Source organism: Nesoenas mayeri (assembly GCF_963082525.1).
Source record: "Nesoenas mayeri genome assembly, chromosome: 26".
NCBI classification, from domain to species: domain Eukaryota; kingdom Metazoa; phylum Chordata; class Aves; order Columbiformes; family Columbidae; genus Nesoenas; species Nesoenas mayeri.
This window is the reverse complement of record NC_137552.1, coordinates 1217864-1235502: the sequence shown is the minus strand read 5'-3', so window position 1 is coordinate 1235502 and position 17639 is coordinate 1217864. Positions and strand designations below refer to the sequence as shown.

Below are 17639 nucleotides of genomic sequence, written 5' to 3'. Positions count from 1 at the left end.
GACCTCTCTACACAGCCTCCAGTCCTAACCTCCATCTTTCCTTGGCTAGGCTTGGCTCTTTTGTGGTGAGGTGACAGACTGCTTCTCTACAATCCCTCATCTTCTGCTTACCCCTGCCTTTTCTCCCTCCCAGGTGCAGCTCGAGCCACAAGACATGTCCTGCTACAACCAGTGCCTGCCCTGCCAGCCCTGCGGCCCAACCCCGCTGGCCAACAGCTGCAATGAGCCCTGTGTCCAGCAGTGCCAAGACTCCAGAGTCTTCATCCAGCCCTCCTCCGTGGTGGTGACCCTGCCCGGCCCCATCCTCAGCTCCTTCCCGCAGAACACCGCCGTGGGATCCTCCACCTCCGCTGCTGTTGGCAGCATCCTCAGCTCTCAGGGAGTGCCCATCAACTCCGGGGGCTTTGGTCTCTCTGGCTTGGGCAGCGGCATCTGCGGCACGAGGAGGCGTTTCCCCTGCTAAAGCTGCTGCTGATGGCCCCCAGGGAGCAACAAGATGGGACTGGACTGGGGGTGGAGCATTTGGTGGTTGTTTTCAGAGGGTCTGAGCAACCCCAGCACCCTTTGCAAAAGATGGGGCCAGCCTGGGCTCTCAGAAAGCACAGCTAATGCCACCTTCCCACTCTTCCAGTGTCTCCTGTTCCTCTTGTGTCCCTGTTCTCTTGTGCTCCCCTGGGCTGTGAGGACCTTCTGGCCCTGTTCCCTCTGTGGAGCAGTCAGATGGACACCTGGCTATATCTGCAGCACAGCCACAGAGTGCCGACTCTCGTCTGCTCCTGGTGCTCCCTGTACTGGGGCCTCTATTCAGAGCCACCTTGTTTTCTTTTTGGCTCAATAAAGTTCTTTTGCATCCCAGCACATACTTCTTTCTCATCCTTTCCCCGGCAGATGCTCTCCCAAGATGCCCAAGGAGACACATGTTGCTCAGGGCTGATTCTGGGATGGGGCTGTTAACAGGAGAACCAGTACTAACCATAACCTTGAGATACAGAGTTGTGAGCTGAGGAAAAGACCAGATGGAAAATAAAAGCTTGAGATATGCAAGGGAAAATCCTGCCACAGGATCTTTGGGAAAACTTGTGCCAAGACATGGTGTCCACAGATCTTATGCTTGTCTCCTCGGCCATAAAGCTGAGTTGATCTTGCCTGCGGTCCCTGTAGCCAGTAGGTGAAGGCACAAAAAGGCTGTCCTGGACTATAGGATCAGAGCATAATCAAGGTGGAATGGACCTCCAGAGCTCATTGGGCCCAAGCCCTTTTTCCACATTGTCAGCCATGAGTGTTCAAGGAGGTTGACCGGTCAATGTCCCCAGGAAATCTCTTTTACTGCTTGAACCACCTTTTGCTGAAAACCGTTTTCCTCCTCCCAGGTACAAACCTCTCATGTCTGAACGTGAGCCCATTGTCTCTAGTCCTCCAACCACAAACTGCTACAGTGTTGAGGCTGGACCTGTCTTCTGCAGGACATCAACATAGCTACTCCAAAGCCGCTCATCATTCTCACAACAAATATAGTCTTCATGTTCAGCAAGCCCCATGGCCTCAGTCGCTGCTCCCCACACAAGTGCCCAGGAACAGTGCTAGAGTTGCACTTATTTTGCTGGTGTCACTGCAAAAGCACCTTTCCCTGGCCCTGGTGTTGGGCTGCTGGAAGATTTGGCACAGAACGGGAAGGAGCAAGATGAGGACGACATGCACTGCCATTTGACCCATGCAGGTGTCCAGCTGCCTGCCTTACAGGGGGAGCAGGGCCAGCAGGTCCTCCCTCACCGGCTAGAAACCGCCATGGGATCCTCCACCTCTGCTGCCGTTGGCAGCATCCTCAGCTCTCAGGGAGTGCCCATCAACTCTGTGGGCTTTGGTCTCTCTGGCTTGGGCAGTGGCATCTGCGGCACAAGAAGGCGTTTCCCCTGCTAAATCTCCTCCCTGCACTTGCATCCATCTTATTTCTTTTTTTTTTTTTTTTTTTTTTTTTGACTCATTACAGTTCTTCTGTATCCTAGACTGCACGTTTGTGTCATCCTTTCCCCTGCAGATGATCTCCCATGGAGACCCCTGTGTCTCAGAGGTGGCTTTTGAAAGGGGGTTGTCTGGGATGATTTTGCAGTGACTATCAACACAGCCTTGCATTGAGTCTGCTTAGTCGTGCACCATTCAGACACATGGTGTGAATTTTGGGCTTCTCCTATGTAGGGATCAGAGTTGGACTTCATGAACTTTGTGGTCTCTACCAACTCAGAACTCTCAGTAATTCTAGGATTCTCTGGTAATTTCTATATGTGTCTGCCTAGAGAATCACCAAACAGAGTCTAGTGGGTACCATCTGCGTCATTGTGTATGCCTTTTCTTTTTCCTTGGTGAATCAACTGTGATGCAAGTAGTCAGGAGGGAATGTGATATTGACAAGACACAGGCAGTGGCTTGCCAAGAGCAGATAGGAGAACCCACTGTAACCATAACATTCTTAAAGAAAGTGACACAGTACAGCTGGTTGCCTTGGTTGTGATACCAGTGTAGTGCAGAACCACAGAAAGACTTGGACATGGACAGATCTTTAAACATCCTCTAGTCCAAGCTGTGGCAGTTGCATATCCCCCTGTGAGGTCTTGCTTTCAGTAGAGTAGTTGATGGCTCCTTAGCGCCTTTTATGCCCCACTGTGCTTGCCCTTGTCCATCCATGTTGGTCGGTGCCAAGGTGCCGACAGTTACACCCCACCTCGATGCCTACTCTGGGCATGGTGACTCCTCACATTCACCTCCCCCCAGCTGGTGGAGCGGAAGATTTGGGACCCTCAGGCAACAGACAGGGTCCTCAGGCAAGGAGGTTCCCAGGTGTCGAGAAGCAGAGAAGCTTCTGGACCATGCTCATAATGACCACAGCCAGACCCAGCCAGGCTATAAATCACTGGACGCACCCTTTGAGATGGTCTTCTTTGGGCTAGCGGGTATGCAGTCAGAGACTCTGTTCCTTAGACTGGCCATGCAAGGAACATTCCTTGGGGATTGAGACACCTTCCCAAACTGGTAAGCAATCTGGGTACTCTTGAGAGTCCTCACTTTCTAACAGAGTGGGGAGATGCACATTTTGAATCATCAGTCTAGATTCTTGGGATCTGATATCCTTGAGTTTGTCTGTGCTGTGGAGTAATTAATTTCTAGATGGTATCCAAAGCTGTGTTTCATGGTGTTGTTGGAGTGGTGAATAAACCCCATTTGTAGCTGTTTGCAAACAGTTCCACTTAGATTAATGTTGGTTCAGAGCTTATTTACCATGACACAACCCTCCTGCTCTGGTCTAGTATGTCGGTCACTATACAGAGTTACTCAAAGCTCCTTCAAAAAACTTAAGCTCCCAGTCTTCTTAGTACTCGTCAGATGGCATCTACAGAACTGTTCTCATGCAAGAAAGACCTTGACCAATTGGTATGAGCTGGGATGCCAGGATGGTGTGAAGCCTGGAGCAATTCTCTGAGGACGAGATGCTGAGGGCACAAGTCTCACTGGGAGTGGAGTAGACAATGCTTTGGTAGGTGTTATAAAATTATTCTAGAGAAACAATGGACACTGAACTATGTCATACAATCCTATCAAACCCCAGATGGGCAGTGAAGTTTAGAAATCAGAGGGTGATCTTAAGTATGGCTAAACACACTCAATGTAAGCCTGTGTTAACAGTCACTGCAAAAGCATCCCCAACAACCCCTTCCCAGAACCACACCTGAGGACCCCGTCTGTCCCTGGGCATCTTGGGAGATCATCTGAAGGTAAAAGAATGGCACAAGAGACATGAGCTGAGATGCAGCAGAACTTTAATGAGGCAGAACAGGAAAACAAGTTTGTGACCCTTGGCTGTGGTGAAGATCGAGCCAGATATTTATTTGTCTGTCTCACAGAAGTGACCAGGGTCATCAGGTCCTCCCTAGGCTGGCTTTGTGGGGCTCACAGCCCAGGGGAGCACAAGGGAACAAGGACATAATTGGAAGAGGAGACACGGGAATAGGGGAAAGGCCAAGGGCATGGGCATGGGCCATGCTTTCTGAAAGCCCAGGCTGGCCCTGTCCTTTTGCAAGGGGTATTGAGGTTGCTCAGCCCATCTGGAAGCAACAAGCGTATGCTCTGTCCCCAGTCTGGTGCCATCTGTGAGTCCCAGGGGGGTTTCCCCAGGGCCATCACCAGCAGCTTTAGCAGGGGAAACAACTCCTCGTGCCGCAGATGCCGCTGCCCAAGCCAGAGAGACCAAAGCCCCCGGAGTTGATGGGCACTCCCTGAGAGCTGAGGATGCTGCCAACGGCAGCGGAGGTGGAGGATCCCACGGCGGTGTTCTGCGGGAAGGAGCTGAGGATGGGGCCGGGCAGGGTCACCACCACGGGGGAGGGCTGGATGTAAACATGGGAGTCCTGGCACTGCTGGACACAGGGCTCATTGCAGCTGTTGGCCAGCGGGGTTGGGCCGCAGGGCTGGCAGGGCAGGCACGGGTTGTAGCAGGACATGTCTTGTGGCTGGAGCTGCACCTGGGAGAGAGGGCAGGAGAAAAAAAAAAGTTCTATGGGAGCCAAGGCAAGAGCTGGAGACAAGAGCTGGTGACTGTGTAGGGGGCACAAACACTTCTCGTTCCCCTGAGGCAAGCCCTGCCATGAGTGTTCCAGCCCAGGGGGATCTCTGCCAGGCCCATAGCTCAGAAGACACCTCAACCAAGACCCAGCCATGTCACACCTTCTGTCTTATTCCATATAACATGACAAACAGCTTCAAGATCCTGCATGGGACTAGGGTGCAGGAATGTACTGAAAAATCTTAAAGAAGGAGGAGAAGGAGGTGGAGAAAAGAATTCATACTCACCTGGATTCCAAGGAGATGAAGGCAAGAGGAGTGGATGAGAGAGTGAGGAGAAGGACGCGCTTTTATACTGCTCCTGCACCGCCCCGGGTCCACAGTCACTGCACGTGGGCAGTAATTTTCCAACAGACTTACCTCCAAAGCAAATTTAATGGCAAGGTTGTAATCTGATGTCCATCAATGCTGACATTTAATTTCCTCATTTCTGACATGCCTGCTCTGCCACACAGGCTTCTTTCTTTTGCTGGGATGAGAGACCAAAGCATATGCCATCAAAATTGTGTCATTTTGGATAGAAGATGAGCCCCAAGTTCTGGTAGGACCAACATCCCTGTGGTTGGTGCAGTAAAGTGTGGTTTTTTGCAACTCCCAGTGCAAGAACAGGCCTTGCTCTCTCCCATGCTGCACATCTCCACAGAGCACCCACAGGCTCCTGGTTTTAAATACGTGCCACGTGCTTCTCTCTCTTCTCTCTCTCACTTGCTTCAGCATTCACTTGCCATTGCATCCCTGGGCAGTTGGGCTGTACCTGTGTTTTCAGCTGTCTTCTTGTTGATGACCTTTGCTATGAGGAGAACTTTTGCAGGCTGAAAGTGCAGGGTGGGGGTCAGGAAAGCCACAGATCACCTGGTGTGAATCAGGTAAAGCACATAGAGGTCAAGAAGTTCTTCTTCCAGGCAGGTTGGCAGCAAAAGCAAGGCTTGGTTAATAGCCACTCCATTGTTAACAGGGCAGATTCTTGAGAACAGGGCTTACAGGAAAGGTGGAGATACTCCAGAGTTTCTTGGCCTTTGACTTTACTGGAAGGATTTTTTGTCAAGAATTGGAGCTCCTGATGTTCTTTGGAACATTTAGAGCAAGGAAGACTTACCATGGAGAAGGATCGAGTGTGGGCACTTTTAAACAGATTGGACTGATATGGTGTCACTACAAGACCACTCTCTATAATTCATGGAAGTTCCAGTGGTCAGAGAATGCATGTAAGGAGTGGAAGAAAGCCAATGGGTGTCCCCAGGAAGGGTATGAAAGAGGAGTTGGGGAACAACAGGCCAGTCAGCCTCACCTCAAACGCTGCAAAGATGATGGAGCATATAATCCTGGAAGCCCTTTCCCAAGATGAGAGGACATGACGGTGATTGTGAGTGGTCAGGAAAGATTTATGGAGGGAAAAAAACCTGATGAACCTCATGGCCTCCTTTGATGACATGCCTGGCTCTGTTGGGTGACAGAGCTGCAGCAAATGTTGCAAATCTCATCTAACCAAGGCTTTTGACCCTGTCTGCTGTAACAATCCTTACAGACCAACTGATGAAATTCAGGCTGGGGAAGAGTGCAGTGCCGGGCATGGAAATCCAGCATGGCTGCTGGTCTGCAAGGGCTGTGATGAATGGCACGACGTCCAGGTGAAGGTCAGTCAGTCAGTCCTGGTGCACTTCAGGGGTCCAGACTAGGGTCATTATTGTTTAACCTTTTTTATAATTACTTACAAGGTTGGAAGGATCAAACTCTCAGCAAGTCTGCAGATGCCACAACAGCTTGGGGAGGTTGGCACTGATACAGCAGATAGCTGTGCTGCTGTTCAGAGGGATGTTGAAAGGATGGAGACATGGGGAGATATAAATATCATGAGGTTCAGTCAAGGGAAATGCAAAAACCTCATTATGCAAAGTGCTGAAGTGTGGGAGAAATAACCTCATGCATCACCACAGGCTGGAGCTGATGGGCTGCAAAACAGTTTTGCAGTGGAAGATGCGGATCCTGCTGGACACTATGAGGCAGCCCCACGTTCTTGCATCAACAGTATCCAACATCATCCTGGGCTGCATCAGGAAGAGGATTGCTATCAAATTGCAGAAGGTGAACCCTCTCCTCTGCTAAGCACTACTGAGACCACAGCTGTCATGACAAGCTTGCGGCTCTTTAGTACGAGAGAGGCACTGCCATGCGCGAGTCCAGCAAAGGGTCACACAGATGAGTAAAGAATATTAAAGCAAAGCTCAGCTGGCTTTGAGACTTGCAAGGGGCAGCAACAGCAACTGGCAAGAGGCATCAAGAGCAACACAAGCCCATACAAGAACAGTCAAGGAACAGGCTGATGGAAGAAGACATGGGCTTGCTGCAGACTGGGGCAGCTGATTTCCTGAAGAATGGATAGAGAGCAGGTTGTGGGGGAGTCAATACCTTCTCTCTCAGTATTCACCTACAAGGACTCCCAGGCCGCTGTACCCGCTTAAAGAGCTGAATGAGGGAGGGGAAGCCTTTCCAGCAGTGGCTGGGCATCAAATCAAGGGCTATGTGAGAAAAGTCAACTTCTACAAGGCAGCTAATGTGCTCCAGGGCAGGGCTGCATACAGGTAGATCTAGACCGGCTCGAGGAAGGGCCTTCAGGAGTCTCATGGCATTCAAGAAGGTCAAATGGCAAGCTCTTCACTTTGAGAGGAAGAACCTCTTGTGTCAGTAATGAGTGGGGACTGATCATATGCTATGATCATAGAGCCCTCAAACCTCCTCTGGGTAGATGTACCCTAGGGGCTTGATCATCCCTGAGCAGGGACGGGATGATAGAAGTGAACGGAAACACGAGCCACATATTCATGGTCAAAGAGACCAGACTGTTGTAGGGTTCTCTCCTGAATGCTCTGTGGAGAGAAAGAAAGGATTGCAGAATGGATTGCCCCACCAGCTGGGACTCATCCCTGGGTCTCACACTATATATCCTCTCCTGGGCTTCTGCATGGTCTCCTTCCCTATGCCTCAAAGGCCTCCTCAGCTTGGAGCACAACCCATTATCACTGGAGAGGCATGAAAGCTTCCTCCAGCTGCCCAGTGAGCAAGGACTGCCAGGACCCTGCAGTGCCACGTGCTGGGGGATGCCCAGGGAGGGGATGGGATCAGAAGGACCCTCGGTATAAAAACAGTTCTGAGAAGATTTCAAGAGGTGATGCACTTCCCTGCCCTGCAGACATGGAGTCAGCTGGGACGCATCCCAGCAGGCCAAGGGAGTGCCTTCAGCAGGCAAGCTACCTGGGATAGACTCTCCCTACCCATGGTGAGTCACACTCTAGTTTTGGATTGGCCATGTGTCAGGATTTCTGTGTGAGTCCAAGCCAGGGGTGCGTGTTGTCTGCAGGCACACTGTGTCCCACACAGGGATAATTTCCCTGAGGCCAGGGCAGCTCCATCCCAGCCCCAGGAAAACCAGCTCTGACCATTGGGCTGAACCTGAGTACACAGCTCCTGGAAGCCCTAATGGCCTTTGGTCTCAGCATGACCTTCTAGTAGGCACTCCCTCAGCTCGAGGAGCTCACAGGATGGTCCTTGTGTTTGGAAATGTGCTCAAGCTGCCGAGTCTATTGCTGGTCAGGCTTGAAAGTGTATGAAGTCCATGGTGGTGTGAGGATAGTGGGAGCAATAAGACATTATCCTGAGCCCTGGCTCACCCCTCATACTGAGGAAGAAACCTGTCTCATGGGGCTCCAATTGAGGCAGGTTTTCAGCCTGCACCAATGCGTTCCAGCATGGAAAATATTTGTGTTTCTCATACTGGTACTTGTAATGAGCCTCCATGGCCTAGAGGGCATGTCAGAAATGAAGAAATGAAATGTCAGCATTGTCAGAAACCAAAATACAACCTATGCTATTAATTAGGATGTTTTGCTTTGGAGGTGAGTCTCTTGGAAAATTACTGCCCACATGCAGTGACTGTGGGGCCTGGGGTGGTGCAGGAGCAGTATAAAAGTGGGTTCTTCTCCTCACTCCCTCATCCACTCCTCTTGACTCCATCTCCCTGAGAAACAGGTGAGTCAGACACCTGTTCTCCTCCTCCCTCTCCTCCTCTGAGATTTCTCGGTGCCTTCCTTGCCCCTTTGTCACCTTGAGCTGAGGGATGTCCCTGGGCTTCACTTCTCTTTACTGGGCTCTCCTGAGGGAAAGGAGAAGACTGTGGGCCCCTTATACAGCCTCTAAATCTCATCTTCAGTTTGCGCCTTGGCTCCCTCATGGTGCAGTAGACAGACTGCTCCTCTGCAAACCCTCATGTTCTGCTTCCCCCTACACTGTCTCCCAGGTGCAACTCCAGCCATGTCCTGCTACAGCCAGTGCCTGCCCTGCCAGCCCTGTGGCCCAACCCCACTGGCCAACAGCTGCAATGAGCCCTGTGTCCAGCAGTGCCAGGACTCCCATGTTTACATCCAGCCCTCCCCCGTGGTGGTGACCCTGCCCGGCCCCATCCTCACTTCCTTCCCGCAGAACACCGCCGTGGGATCCTCCACCTCCGCTGCCATTGGCAGCATCCTCAGCTCTCAGGGAGTGCCCATCAGCTCCGGGGGCTTTGGTCTCTCTGGCTTGGGCAGCGGCATCTGTGGCACGAGGAGGTGTTTCCCCTGTTAAAGCTGCTGGTGATGGCCCCGGGGAAGGCTCCCAGGGACATACCAGATGGAATCAGACTGGGGACAGGGCATCAGGTTGTTGCTTTCAGAGGGGCTGAGCAACCCTAGCACCCCTTGCAAATAGACGGGGCCAGCCTGGGCTCTCAGAAAGCACAGCCCATGCCACCTTTCCCTTTTCTCATATTTCCTCTTCCTCTTGTGTCCTTGTTCTCTTGTGATCCCCTGGGCTGTGAGCCTCACAAAGCCAGCCTAGAGAGGACTTGTTGGTCCTGCTCCTTCTGTGGAGAAGGCAGATGAACACCTGACTGGATCTGCACCACAGCCACAGGGAACAGACTCCTGTCTGCCCATGAAACTCCCTGAACTGGGGAGATACTCCCTGCACACCACTCATAACAACCTCATTTCCCTCTTTTCATCCATTAAAGTTCTCCTGCATTCCAGTCCTTGGTCTGTGTCATCCTTTCTCCTGCACACACTCTCTCAAGATGCCCAAGGAGAGAGATGATTCTGATGGCTGTTTGTTGGAAGGTGCTGTTGGGGATGATTGTGCAGTGCTTGGTAACAGAATTCTATGGGGATCTTCCTGGGCTGGTGTTAAGTTTCATCACGTTAGCCCTCCTATTTGTTCTCCATAGTTGTTGCAAGAATGGTATTGATAGCACATAAACATTTTATTTTTATTAGCAGTGCTTGCCCAACAGAGAGGTCATCTCTTCAGCTCCCTCTCCAAGAGGCCAGTAGGCTGGCAGTAGTCAGAGGCTTTGAGAAGACGTAGTCAGGACAGATGACCCAGAATGTCAAAAGTGATATTTCATATCATATGACATCACAGCCAGCAATAAATCCTGAAGAAAAGAGAAGCAGGATGGGGGTGCATTCAGTATTAAGGCATTCGTCTTCTGAAGCAACCACTGTGCAAACCTTTGCCTTGTTTCCTGGGAGTCTTTGGACATTGCCTCTTGATAGGAAGTAGAGAATAAATGTTTTTGTTTTGCTTTTTTTGCATACAGTTTTCTTTGTTTTTCTTCATAAAGCTGTATTTAACATAAGCTGAGAGTTTTGTCCCCAGTTCTCACTCAGAAGGACGAGTGATATAGCATCTTGGTGCACACCTGATGACCAAACAAGATCACCACTCTCCAGTCTTTTTGGTGCTTAATGTGGGAAACAGCAGTTTCAAATTGAACATATTATAGCTGTAGCAGTTACTGATTTACATGCCTCTCTGCAGCGCACCAAGTCTGCTTGCTACACTGCTTATCTCTTGATTTTGATAAGGTTGGGAACATGTTAACAGAACCAAATGCTCTGTGCTTTGTCCTGGCATTGGGGCCCTTACAGTGCTGGGGGAGCTGTCTAGTGGAGAGGATGAGAGAATTCACCTCCCTCTTCCCAGCAGGACTGGTGGGGCATGTTTTGTTGAGCAGGCTCCTGAGGTCCTTGTTCTCCCTCACATGAAGTTTATAATAGTATTAATAAAAATGGTTGGGTCTTTTGTGGGTTTTTTGGAATCTGGTGTCATGCTGGCATAAGAAGATGCAACTTTTGGGTGCGGCAACAGTGAAACATGCCCTGAAGTTGCCGGTCCCTGTTTGGCAGCTGCTTGAATACCAGCTGCTTTTACCACTGTACTGGGCCTTGACCTGTGCTTGTTCAGCCACAGTTCAGAAGACAATCATTAAGACTGGAACCCAGATCATCCCTGAGAATGCCATTCTTGAGCCAGATATCCAAACTACATCTAAGAACATGGTAATTTTTCCCATTTACCTAGACCACATGTGAGGACTCCGTAGTTGACATAGGGACACTAACAGCACCCACGGTAGTCATCACTGTAGTGGAAAAGAAATAGTGGATAAGGAAGTGAACAGGTCTTCATCATTGATTAGTAAGGGAGTGAAGAGGAGGAAGAGTCTGATTGGGAAGCCACATCTTCAGCAAAGAAATCGGAGGAAGAAGTGTGAGGAATCACTCAAGAGATAGGAAGTACAGTCTCAGTCCTCAAGAGATCTTTGAGATGTGTGTAAAGACTAAAGGCACCGGCCAGGTAAGCAGATCACTGCCTGGCAACACTGATGCTGGGACAGTGTGGCCAACAGTCAGGAACTGGAAGTTAAGGAAGGCCAACACCTGAGATCTCTCCTGAGGAACTTGCACAGGCAATACTTTTCTTGGGAGTAAAATGGCACGGTGGATGTTGTCACCTACCTATGTATGTGATCAATAAGATAAGAACAACGCTTTTACCACCTGGTAGCCAGACAAAGTTAAGCCACCATTAAGAAACCAGATGTTTACTGGCTCTTCTGCAGACACATCAGCACCAGGAGTGAGGAGAGCATTGCCCTGGGGAAGTGAGGGATGAGTGCGGCAAATGAGGAGCCTTCAGCATTCACATAAGGATGGGAGGGTGGGACACAGTGCAGTGTGACCCCTCTGTGCAGGGCATCTGTGACTCCTTCAGAACCTCTGGCCATCAGACCCATCTTTACTGAGTCTCTGACCAGACATTCCCTCTTGGCCTCAGTCCACAAGCTACGGCAGGGACAAGTGGCCACTGCTGATGGTGGTTGAGAAGCGTAGGCTGTGGGAGGCTCTGGGAGGGCAGCAGCCTCACCAGTTCCTACAATATGGCCAAGAGGGGAGAGGAAGAGATGTGAGAGGAGGGGCAGGGCAGCAATTCCTCTTGCCCTGTCTGCCACTGTGCTGGGGGAGGAGGCTCGAGCAGAAAAAGACCTTGGAAGGGTTTACCCTAATTGACAAAAGAGCTGCACTAGGCTGTGTAGCATCATGCTCAACAACAAAACTGTGTCCAGTCTTTCTACAGAAGCTTATTTTTGGAAAAATGGCTGGGCATGAGTCTGCTGGTGCAAGGTGGTTGGGGACTGCTTTTGTAAGACTTGATTTTCTTCTCTTTTGTCCCTTTCCTTCTTTAACTGTCCTTATCTTGACCCAAGGGCATTTTGCTCTCTTCAGATTTCAAGTCTTGTTCAGTCTCACTGGGAAAGTGGAGTGAGTGTGAAGGGCCAGTGGGTGCTTTGTGTTTGCTGGGGCAACACACCACACAGACCAACAGGCAGTGCATGTCCTCCTCATCTTGGTTCTTCCCTGTCTGTGCCCAGGGCTTCCTGGGAAAGTTTCTGGAGAGAGAGAGAGACAAGGAGATACTCAAGGCAGGAACAGAGGCAGCGGGTGTGGGCTAAAGTGTCTCAAAGGGCTGTCCAGGAACTCTCCAAAGCAGCGTGGTGAGCAGCAGCAAAGGCTGCAGAGAGGTTTTCATCTGGGGAAGGGGAGTAGCTGAACTGCTGTAGGACACAGGTAGCATGATCATAAAGGTGTGTCCAGAGCCTTGATTGGATGCTGGCTTGGTAGCAGCCAGCCATCCTTCAGACCCTGAAAATGGGTAGCTGGAAATCAGGGCCCAGAAAAGTCGCTTTAGTAGTAACTCCATCAAAATAGGTGCAATTCCCAACATTGCTCCTTGTCATCAAGGACTTTCATCAACATCCTGGGCTATATGAGCAGGACCGTAGCCAGGACACTGATGGGAGCAAGGATCTCACTTTGCTCATGCTCACCTTGCAATATCTAGATCACTGTGCTGAGTTTAGGGCACTGATGCAAGAAAGTTGCATCTATCAGAAGGGCTCGGATGAGAAACTACGGAACCAGAACCCAGTCAGTCTGACCTCAGTGCTGGGGAATGTTATGAAGCAGATCATCTTGAGCATCATCACGCAGCATATACAGGACAACCAAACAATCAGGCCCAGTCAGAATGGGTTTATGAAAGACTGGGCCTGCATAATTTACCCTATCTCCTCCTATGACAAGATGAACCACTTAATGGATGAGGAAAAGGCTGTGGATGTTGTTTAGCTGGATGTTAGTGAAGCCTTTGACACTGTTTGCCACAGCATTCTCCTGGAGAAAGTGACTGCTCAAGGCTTGGGTGGGCTCACTCTTCATTGGGTAAAAAACTGGTTGGATGGCCAGGCCCAAAGAGTTGTGGTGAACGGAGTCAAATCCAGTTGGTGGCTGGTCACAAGTGCTGTTCCCTAAGGCTCAATATTAGGGCTAGTTCTGTTAAATCTCTTTATTAGTGATCTGGATGAGGGGGCCAACTGCACCTTCAGTAAGTTTGCAGATGACACCAAGCTGGGTGGGACTGTTGATCTGCTTGAGGGTAGGAAGGATATACAAAGGGATCTGGACTGGCTTGATTGATGGGCCAAGGCCAGTGGTATGAGGTTCAACAAGCCAAGTGCTGGGTCCTGCACTTGGGTGACAACAACCACATGGAATGCTACAGGCTCGGGGAAAAGCTGATGGAAAGATGTCTGGTAAAAAAAAGCACCTGTCATTATTGGTCAAAAGCTGCTGAATATGAGACTGCAGTGTGTCCAAGTGGTCACAAATGCCAACAGTGTCCCGGCTGCAGAACTTAGTTGGGGAGGAGATACTGAGGGAGGGAGGCTTGCTGAGCACAGAGTAGAGAAAAATTTGGTGGGAGACTTAAAATCATCCCTGGAATAGCTAAGGTTATTGAACTGTGTTGAACTGGGTCTGTCAAGACCCAGATAGGCAGCCAAGTTTAGAAAGTAGAGGACAACCCTAACCATGCCTAAGCATGCCAAAAGCAAGTCTGTGTTAATAGTTACTACAAAGTCATCCCCCACAACCCACGCCCCCAAACCCTAGCAACATATGTCTACCTGGAATGGCGGGAGAGCATTTGCAGACGAAAGGATGACACAGAGGCATGGGATTCATTGCAGCAGAATTTTAATGAGTCAAAAGCTGGAAATGAGGTTTCTTTGAGTGCAGGGAGCATCAGGGGAAGATGAGAGCTTGTGCCTCATGATTGTGGCAAAGATCCAGCCAGGTGCCATTTGCCAGACCCACAGAAGGAGCAGGGTCAACAAGTTCTCCTTAGGCTGACTTTATGGGGTTCACAGCTCAAGGGAGCACAAGAGAACAAGGATGCAAGAAGAATGGAAGACACAGGAAGAGGGGAAAGGCAGAATGGGCAGTGCTTTCTGAGAGCCCAGGCTGGCCCCGTCCTTTTGCAAAGGGGTGCTGGGGTTGCTCAGACCCTCTGAAAACAACCACCTGATGCTCCGTCCCCAGGACAGTCCTATCTTGTGTGTCCCTGGGGGCCTTCCCCAGGGCCATCAGCAGCAACTTTAGCAGGGAAAACACCTCCTTGTGCCGCAGATGCCTCTGCCCAAGCCAGAGAGACCAAAGTCCCTGGAGTTGATGGGCACTCCCTGAGAGCTGAGGATGCTGCCAACAGCAGCGGAGGTGGAGGATCCCACGGCGGTGTTCTGCGGGAAGGAGCTGAGGATGGGGCCGGGCAGGGTCACCACCACAGGGGAGGGCTGGATGAAGACTCTGGCGTCCTGGCACTGCTGGACACAGGGCTCATTGCAGCTGTTGGCCAGCGGGGTTGGGCCACAGGGCTGGCAGGGCAGGCACGGGCTGTAGCAGGACATGTCCCAGGTAGGCAGGGCATGTTGGCTTGGGGCAGTGAAGCTCAATTGTTTGCAACTCCAGTTGCAGGAAGAGGTTTCTGTTGTATTCCTCTTGATGCCCTTTGCTCTGAGGACAATGTTTGCCAGTCTGTCTGAGTATGCAGGGTGGGGTTAGCAAAGTCAAAGCCCACCTGGCATTGAACCAGGCAAATCATGTGGAGGGCAGGAAGAAGGTAGGTTGGCAGCAAAAGGAAGGCTTATGCAAACGCTGAATGGAGCAGCTTCAGCAGGTACAGGAGTTATAGGAAAGGCAGAGGTACTGCAAGGGTTCTTGGCCTTGGTCTTGACTGGCAGGATTTGCTGTCCAAAGATCAGTCTCCTGAGATTTCTTGGAAAGTCTGGAGCAAGAATAAGTTCCCCACAGTAGTGGAGGATCAGGTGTGGGAACATTTAAACAGACTGGACTGAAATGAGTGCACATGACCTGCTGTCGTGTAACCAGGGATACTGGTTCATGTTACTACAGGGCTGCCCTTTGCATAAGCCAGCAGTCAGGAAATGTATATGAGGACTGAAAGAAAGCCAATGGGTGTCCTGTCTTCCATAAAGGCACAAAGGAAGAGCCAGGAAAAAAACACTCCAACCTGTCTCACATCAGTCCCTGCAAACGTGATTGAGGAAGTCACCCTGGAAGGTGATGAGGCATAGGCCTCATCTTCCTGGCCAAAGATACCAGGCTGTGGTGAGAAGATGTCTGGAACACTCTGTGGAGGGAAAGGGTTTCAGAAAACATCTCCCCACTGGTTGAGATGCATCCCTGGGTCCCCTTTAGTATGTATTGTCCTGGCATTAATAATTCAACATGTCTCCTTTTCCATGTCCCGAAGGACTCCTCAGCTTGGAGTACAACTCAGTACCATTGGTGAAGCACGGAAATTTGTCCAGCTCTCTTGTGAATGGGGACTGTCAGGACCATTCAGTGCTAGGTCCCTGAGGATGCTCTGGGAAGGGATGTGCTCAGAAGAGCTTAGGGTACAAAACCAGCTCTCAGATTACATCAAAGAGGTGATGCACTTCCCTGCCCTGCAGACACGGAGGCAGCTGGGACGCATCCCAGGGAGTGTCTTCAGCAGGCAAGCTACCTGGTATAGACACTCCCAACCCACGGCGAACCACAATCTAATTTTGGATTGGCCGTGTGCCAGGCTTTTTGAGTGAGGCCAAGCCAGGAGTGTGTGCAGTTTGCAGAGTTGTGTCTCATGCAGGGCTAATTCTGCAACCGGGGAAGCTCTGTATGTAATCTGGGAAAACAAGCTCTGGGCACTAGACTGTACCTCAGTGCACAGCTGCAGACAGCCAGAACAGCCATTCCCCCTGGCATGACCTTTCTGCCGGCACTGACACAGCTCAGGGGGCTTATGGTTCAGGCAGTATGTTTTGGGAAAGTGTCTTTTGCTGGTCAGTGTCCAAAGTTTGCGGCCAAAGTGCATGGTGGTGTGAGGAGATTGGGAAGAACGAAGTGCTGTCCCAAGGCCCAGCATACCACGTCTGGTAGTGGGGAGGGATGTGTCCCCTCCAGGCATGTTGAGTAATCGTGGTATTCAGAAGGGTAACACTTTCCATCTTCATGTCTGCTGAAGGCAGTGATCAGAAACCTCCAGGGACTGCCATGAGAGGAGATGATTTTGTTAAATAAACCAGTAAAGCATTAAGGGAGGAGGATGCATTATGTTGTCAGGCACAGGAGCCTTTGGAGGCCTAGGATGGACTGTGCTGCCAGGAGGATATGCTCAGCTTCCAGTAATCAGGGTTGAAAACAACCTTGCCAGATTTCCCCAGTTCCATGTACCTTGTCTGCACAGACCCCCTCCTGCACTTGGGGCTGTATCTTCTGCTTACCGATGTGATCCTTCCAGGGAAATATTTGGGCGTCTCATCCTATTGCTTAAAAGGAGCCTCCATTGCCTAATTTTCATGTCAGAAATGAGGAAATGGAATGGCAATGTTGAGGGAAACCAAAACACAACCTTTGCTATTACGTAGGGTATTTTGCATTGTAGGTGAGTCTGTTGGAAAATTACTGCCTGCATGCAGTGACTGTGGGCCTGGGGCGATGCAGGAGCAGTATAAAAGTGGGTCCTTCTCCTCACTCTCTCATCCACTCCTCTCACCTCCAGCTCCTTGGGAACAAGGTGAGTATGAAACTCTGTGTCCTCTTCCTACTCCTTGTTCCTCTCTAGGATATCTCAGCACAAACTTACCTCTTTGACATATGCTGTGTCATGGGGCTGCTTGTCATGAGAGGACTTAAAGCTGTGGGCATGGAGAGAAGTTGGGGTTTCACTGTGTTGTCTCCTGAACTGTGGGCTACCAAAGGATCTTCCTGGCCTTCGTTATTCTTTCCAGGGCTCTTTTGGGCTGAGGGGAAGGATTTCCATCACGGACAAGCTGCTCTTTACCCACCCCTCCTGCTCTTTTTCACACTGCCCTCTCTCCCAGGTGCAGCTCCAGCCACAAGACATGTCCTGCTACAACCCGTGCCTGCCCTGCCAGCCCTGTGGCCCAACCCCGCTGGCCAACAGCTGCAATGAGCCCTGTGTCCAGCAGTGCCAGGACTCCCATGTTTACATCCAGCCCTCCCCTGTGGTGGTGACCCTGCCCGGCCCCATCCTCAGCTCCTTCCCGCAGAACACCGCCGTGGGATCCTCCACCTCCGCTGCTGTTGGCAGCATCCTCAGCTCTCAGGGAGTGCCCATCAACTCCGGGGGCTTTGGTCTCTCTGGCTTGGGCAGCGGCATCTGCGGCACGAGGAGTTGTTTCCCCTGCTAAAGCTGCTGCTGATGGCCCTGGGGAAGGAAACCAGGGACACACAAGATGGGACTGTCCTGGGGACGGAGCATCAGGTGGTTGTTTTCAGAGGGGCTGAGCAACCCCA

General features: G+C 50.9%; 2 protein-coding genes across 2 annotated transcripts; both read left to right on the top strand.

Annotated features, from left to right (window-relative positions):
* Window positions 1–154: 154 nt before the first annotated feature.
* Window positions 155–463, top strand: LOC308050056 (feather keratin 1-like; the record flags this gene model as incomplete). Its single annotated transcript, XM_080359982.1, has 1 exon — window positions 155–463. The coding sequence occupies one exon, from the start codon at window positions 155–157 to the stop codon at window positions 461–463; it is 309 nt and encodes a 102-aa protein (XP_080216108.1).
* An 8453-nt stretch (window positions 464–8916) lies between these two features.
* Window positions 8917–9225, top strand: LOC308050055 (feather keratin 1-like; the record flags this gene model as incomplete). The annotated part of the gene is made up of 1 exon (XM_080359981.1): window positions 8917–9225. The coding sequence occupies one exon, from the start codon at window positions 8917–8919 to the stop codon at window positions 9223–9225; it is 309 nt and encodes a 102-aa protein (XP_080216107.1).
* Between the last annotated feature and the right edge of the window lie 8414 nt (window positions 9226–17639).